General features: G+C 41.4%; 1 protein-coding gene across 4 annotated transcripts in view; it reads left to right on the top strand.

Annotated features, from left to right (window-relative positions):
• Nucleotides 1-1,249: 1,249 nt before the first annotated feature.
• Nucleotides 1,250-6,517, top strand: part of LOC143806513 (receptor-type tyrosine-protein phosphatase eta-like) — a 28,926-nt gene continuing 23,658 nt past the window's right edge. For 3 of the 4 annotated variants that reach the window (XR_013221489.1, XM_077287133.1, XM_077287131.1), the window contains exons 1-3: nucleotides 1,251-1,458; nucleotides 3,253-3,271; nucleotides 4,739-4,973. Coding sequence is in view for 3 of the 4 variants with exons in the window: in XM_077287133.1 (XP_077143248.1) it covers nucleotides 4,895-4,973 (79 nt within the window). In the remaining variant the exon portion in view is untranslated. Of the gene's footprint in view, nucleotides 1,459-3,252; nucleotides 3,272-4,738; nucleotides 4,974-6,517 lie in introns of all 4 variants that reach the window. The other variant, XM_077287132.1, reaches the window with a different exon arrangement.

Below are 6,517 nucleotides of genomic sequence, written 5' to 3'. Positions count from 1 at the left end.
AAACGTGAAAAATCCTGAACGTGTGCACATGGCCTTATATTTTCTATCTGTTACTGCATTCCCTTGAAATAAGCAATTTAATTCATATGCAAATTAGGTGTTAAATGCTCTGGGTGTGACATAGCTTTCAACTAACCTCTGCCTCCCCAGGATTGTTCCTAGACCAGCACCAGCCTCTTTAGCTTAAATGGTACTGAATGTGTGATAGCAAGCACCAATAACAGAAACAAAAGATTGGGTGGCATGATGAAATCTGAAAGGTGTTATCATACTATTTCTTCCTCACCTCTTCACCTAGGGGACAAATAGGTGGCTCCTCTTCCAGAAACAAATGAAATCATCCAGCACTCTGATAATGGTCATTTTTCATCAAAGAGTTTGCCTTGAAGTTTGTTGTAAATCATTCATATATAACATCATAAAGAGAACTAGAAAAGCTAGAATTATGACCTTTGCTTCAGTTGAAAGCATAGAATACAGTGTTTACAAGCTGCTATGAAATTTAACAAGGCAAAACTACCAGTTGGATATTTTCTCATCTCACCTGTCACTACCTGTTTGCACCCCAAGTATCAGTCATGTACCCAAGTGTGAGTGTTATTTTACTGTACCCAAAGTATCAATGTCATGACCCAGCGGTCATGGTACACATTGGTACCAATGACAATGTTAGAGGGAGGTGGAAGGTCCTTAAAAATGATTACAGAGAACTAGGAGAGAAGTTGAAGTCCAGGACTTCCAAGGTGGTGTTTTCAGAAATGCTGCTAGTGCCTCAATTGTTACTAGAAAGACAGTGGGAGCTTGGCGAGATAAATAAGAGGCTTAGAAATTGGTGTAGGAACTTGGAAGGAAGGTTTTGGATTCATGGAAAGCTTGGACAACTTCTCTGTGGGCTACAGGATCTACGGTAGGGACGGGCTTCACATCAATGGGGAGGGTCGATGTGACCTCCAAACCTTCATGGACAATGTAGAAGATATAATAGTTGAGTGATAAATTGTAACTGTAAGGGGGCTATAAGAGTTTTTCCTTGAATTTTTTTTTAAGCCACTCTGTGAGTTTTTCTGCTTCTTAACATGTAAATTAGTTATTTCCTTTGAGAAAATGAAACTACCTCTCTAGTGGAGATAGCTGTCTGTAAATCAATGTCAGGTAAATTCTTGTTAACCAAATTGCAGGGGAATCAGGAGCCAGTGACATTAGCCCAAACAATGCGGCAGTAACCTGACCTTTTGTTCACCCTTCACACTGCAGTCTTTTGGAGCAAGAGTCTCCAAGTAAGGGCTGAATTTTGCTCCACCTACCTAAAGAGTGTATGTTAGTTGGGTGACAATATCCACAGGCACATTAACAGCCAAGTCCCGATGCAATTCTACAGACCGAGTCCTGGAGATGGGGGCTCTGACTGCTCCTGTGATGCAGCAACTGCTCCTCATCGCAGCACTGCTCCTGCCTAAGGTGAGACCCTCAGTGACAGCAGCGGTTGAACTTTCTGGATAAGTAGATGTAGTAGAGCTGAACTTGTCCATTTTATTCTTTTTGGCTACATACATGTGCATTGGGATAACTGCATCATGTGTAAAGCCAAACTCAGCTCTGCAACATGTGTGCCTACGGTTAAGTATATTAGCTTATTATACAGAGTGATATGAACATACAGTCCCAGAATTGTAGGATTCTAACAGGTTGCATATGTAGGGGGAGAATATTTTTGGGTGTATAAATTAATATGTATTTTATTTTCCATTTCTAAAACGGTGTGTACTGTGACATATTTGATTTTTTTCAGTCACTTTCCTTTTTTAATCTTGTGGTATTCGCTGACGTTTTCTTTTCTGTTCCGAATTCATCAAAATGTTGCACATGGTTCATGAATTTTGCGTAAAGTCATAAATAGTCTTTTTTCTGCCTTCAGCCATTTTTGGAGCTTTTTTTATTATGTATTTTTTTCAGTGGAAAAAGTTTTATCTTTTTAAAATTGTTGCAAGCATTGATCATAAGTTGCTGGTGTACATAAATTCACTCCAAGAAGGATTTATTCAAGAAATGTTTTGACTTTTTTGTGACTTTTCGAAAAATGTTGAATTGGGCGAAAACATTTGTAAACACTAAAACCCCGACCACGGTGGCAATTTAAAAAAAGGAAAAAAATAAAGCAAGTGAACACATCTAAAATAGTCTTAAAAAAAGCTCAAATGGAAAGATGAATTTGGGGCAAACAAAAGAAGGAAAACTGGACAACAAACTGGTGCAAATGCAATAATGAATTGGCCTCTATAGATACAGAATCAAGTAAGTGCAGAAAAAAGGAGATATCATAAAAAATCTCAACGTGGCAGACATTCCCTGCTAGGCAGCAGACACAGAACATCTCTGTTTGATTAATGTCATATAAGCATAATGTCTTAAAGTGAATTTTCCCAAAAAACTTTTAAGTGCCATCATATAATAACATATACAGATGTGAAATCTGAAACGCCTAGTGTCTTATATTGTTGAGGGACCACTATCACGAAGGTGCATTTTACACCCGCATAATATCATAAGTGAAAGCATTGTTATCACACTAATTGTAAAATAGGTAATTCCAAGTCTTTATACCTGAATTTTTACATTCCTAGAATGAAAGCTGCACCTCAATGTGGAGCCCAAACTCAAAACTCATGAAGTTAAAGGGATGTCTCATTGAATATTAGGGTATGTGTCCACGTTCAGGAAACGCTGTGTTTTTGACGCAGCATTGAGCAGCATGCATAAAAAACGCAGCGTCCAGATGTTACAGCATAGTGGAGGGGATTTCATGAAATCCTGTCTCCACTATGCAGTAAAAGATGCATGCGGCACACCCGAGAAAACTCACATGCGGCGCGTCTTTTAAGAACGCAGCATGTCCTTACATTGCAGAAAAAACTCAAGGACAACGCAGGTGACCTGCCAGTGACCTCAGGTGCAGATTTGGTCAGGATTTTACCTGCATAAAATCCTGACCAAATCCTGAAGCAATCCTGAACGTGGACACATACCCTTTGTACTCCTGATAAGGAAAATTTGTGGTTGCCTGTCCTTTCGGTTTTTGACAACTTCAAATTAAAGGGTCTGTCCACTTTTTTTAAATGGGTCAGAATGCTAAGGCAGTACTACCCTTTATTGCACAAATAGAATGGTTTTGTAATCCTACGTAATGTTTGTCATGATAATCAGAAGTGTTACCTGATCACGTTTTGCTAACTGTCATGTATTCGTATTTTCCAGGTGGTGTCCTCATGTGATGGTAAGTAGCAGCCACCTCTTTTTCCTGCTTTTCTGTGTTATATTTTACTCTGAAGATGAATAGTAATTTTCCCTTTCTTATCCATTCCATCCCTTGTGGTAGTTTCCTATTTCAGCTACTGTAACCAAACCAATAACTTACTACTTTGCCTGCTGTAATTCTGCCTCGTTATTTGTCCTAAATACACCAGATGTTGCAGTCCAATGTTTGAGCCAATCGAAGTTGTCTAAAAATTTAGCGAAATCTGGTATTTGAAACTTTTGACAGATCTGGCCAAAATAGCCCAAGCTGGGGTTGGGTGGGGCATGACAAATCCCTCCTTTACAGCTCATAATAAGTTGTGATTTGCATTACACCAGAAATATTGCTCCAGTTCATGAGTAGAGTAACATTTCTGGCCATGTACATGGAGCGGCATGCCAGTGATCAGATGTGCCTTTTAATAAATTAAGCACATCTAAAGGTACCTTCACACGAAACGACTTTGTAACGATATCGCTAGCGATCCGTGACGTTGCAGCGTCCTCGCTAGCGATATCGTTTAGTTTGACACGCAGCAGCGATCAGGATCCTGCTGTGATGTCGCTGGTCGCTGAATAAAGTCCAGAACTTTATTTGGTCGTCCGATCGCCGTGTATCGTTGTGTTTGAAAGCAAAAGCAACGATACCAGCGATGTTTTACACTGGTAACCAGGGTAAACATCGGGTTACCAAGCGCAGGGCCGCGCTTAGTAACCCGATGTTTACCCTGGTTACCAGCGTAAAAGTAAAAAAAACAAACAGTACATACTCACCTGCGCGTCCCCCAGCGTCTGCTTCCTGACACTTACTGAGCGCCGGCCCTAAAGTGAAAGTGAAAGCACAGCGGTGACGTCACCGCTGTGCTGTTAGGGCCGGAGCTCAGTCAGTGTCAGGAAGCGGACGCCGGGGGACGCGCAGGTGAGCATGTACTGTTTGTGTTTTTTTACTTTTACGCTGGTAACCAGGGTAAACATCGGGTTACTAAGCGCGGCCCTGCGCTTAGCAACCCGATGTTTACCCTGGTTACCCGGGGACCTCGGCATCGTTGGTCGCTGGAGAGCGGTCTGTGTGACAGCTCCCCAGCGATCAAACAGCGACGCTGCAGCGATCGGCATCGTTGTCGCTATCACTGCAGCGTCGCTTCGTGTGAAGGTACCTTTACTCCTGTATGCATCTCATGAAGACAAGTGTGTGAAACGGCAGTCTGAATGGGGCCTTGTGTTTATATGTGGTTGGCATATGGATTACAGCCAGTCTTGCTAGCATTTTGCTATGATAATTTATTGAATTTCTATCATGAGAAATTGGGAGTTCTTAATAAAATTACAGCAAAGTCATGCATGAACACATCATTATGTACATATTTGCATTTTTTTATTGCTTTAATGTATCAAAAATAGAAAAGTTTTTATTTTTCACTATGGCTGATGATATATTTGCTTACAGAAATACCTGAATGCCAAACAATCAGCATCCAGGAGACCAACTCACAGATAACCATCACTGGACTAGCGGGGGGATTCTTTGTTCAGTATATAACTGAAATGAATGGCACCATAATTCTGGCATCCGATAATAGCAGGAATAACACATCACTCAGTCATGAGCTTTGTGTCTGGTACACAGTATTTGATCTACTATGGGAACGACACAATCAGCTGCTGCCGCGACGTCACCACCAGTAAGTATGAGGTCGATGGTGTCATCAATTGTCTGGATTAATGATGTTCAATTTGCATTTCTAATTTTACATTCATAATGACAGAATTCTTGCTGCAACTCCTAAAAGACCCTTCTATGTTCATCCCTTGGATTAGTCATACGACTCTATGTTATTAACAGAAGTCATAATGCAAATGTGAACATTCACATCTTTACTCCATAGGAAAATTGTATGTATTCCAGTTTCTTTCCAAAGGAATATGTATTATAGTCAGAACCCTTTGATGTTACTATAGGTGCTCATGAAAACGAAAGCCCTGGATTCTTATCTTCACAGCTCAGCTTGAGGGGATGTAAGGGGGTGAGAAGCAAAACATGAAATTAGTTAATGTGCTACAGCACCCACAACAAAATGCCACCATCTGCTGGTTGAACTGAACATACAGAAACTGTAAGATGGAGAGAGTATTCCCTGAGGGAAAAGCTTTAAGGAGACGCTGGGTCAGGTGACAGCTGTGGCGCAATTGCCAATTGTAAAAATGCAGAGATGGCGAAGTGGGAATGCAGTTGGCGAAAAGAACGTGAGAAGAGGAGGAAGCGTGAACAGTGTGACAATCTTGTGGTCATCCCTGGAGTAAAGCTATAAAGATGGTCAAGCACCAAAGTCCAGACTTCGCTGGTCAAGACCCAATGTCCATAGTTCGCCAGTCAAGACCAAACATCCAGACTTCACAGGTCAAGCACCGAAAGTGGAACGTGGATCGTTGGACAGGATGGAGTGTCTGTTGTGCTGAAGAGAAACCTTGGGTAAACTGGGCCATTACTTCCAGTGCAAACATATAGTACAAGGTGCGGGTCGGGGCCATGCTTCAGAGAACGAAGGTGGCCAGTGATATGAACGGACTGGGCATCAATTGACTCACATAATGGGGACTTGAGACCCAGAGCATGCGGCGGTGACAGGCCTTGTATTGGCAGTGATGCCTGTTAAGCTGAGATGTACAGGCCATATTAGTCATTTAACCGTTAGATAAGAAGGAAAGTATTCAGACCCCTTTAAATTTTTCACTCTTTGTTTCATTGCAGCCATTTGGTAAACTCAAAAAAGTTCATTTTTTTCTCATTAATGTACACTCTGTACCCCATCTTGACTGAAAAAAATCCAGAAATGTAGACATTTTTACAAATTTATTAAAAAAGAAAAACTGAAATATCACATGGTCATAAGTATTCAGACCCTTTGCTCAGACACTCATATTTAAGTTACATGCTGTCCATTTCCTTGTGATCCTCGTTGAGATGGTTCTACTCCTTCACTGGAGTCCAGATGCATTTAATTAAAGGGAACCTGTCACCTCGTTTTTTCGGTATGAGATAAAAATACTGTTAAATAGGGCCTGAGCTGTGCATTACAATAGTGTAGTTTGTGGACCCCGATTCCCCACCTATGCTGCCGAAATACGTTACCAAAGTAGTCGTTTTCGCCTGTCAATCAGGCTGGTCAGGTCGGATGGGCGTGGTGTCTTCCCCCAGATCTTGCGTAGTTTTCCGTTGGTGGCGTAG

Source organism: Ranitomeya variabilis, chromosome 2, assembly GCF_051348905.1.
Source record: "Ranitomeya variabilis isolate aRanVar5 chromosome 2, aRanVar5.hap1, whole genome shotgun sequence".
In the NCBI taxonomy this organism is placed as follows: domain Eukaryota; kingdom Metazoa; phylum Chordata; class Amphibia; order Anura; family Dendrobatidae; genus Ranitomeya; species Ranitomeya variabilis.
Note: the sequence above shows the minus strand (reverse complement) of the source record. Positions and strands in the feature narration are given on the sequence as shown.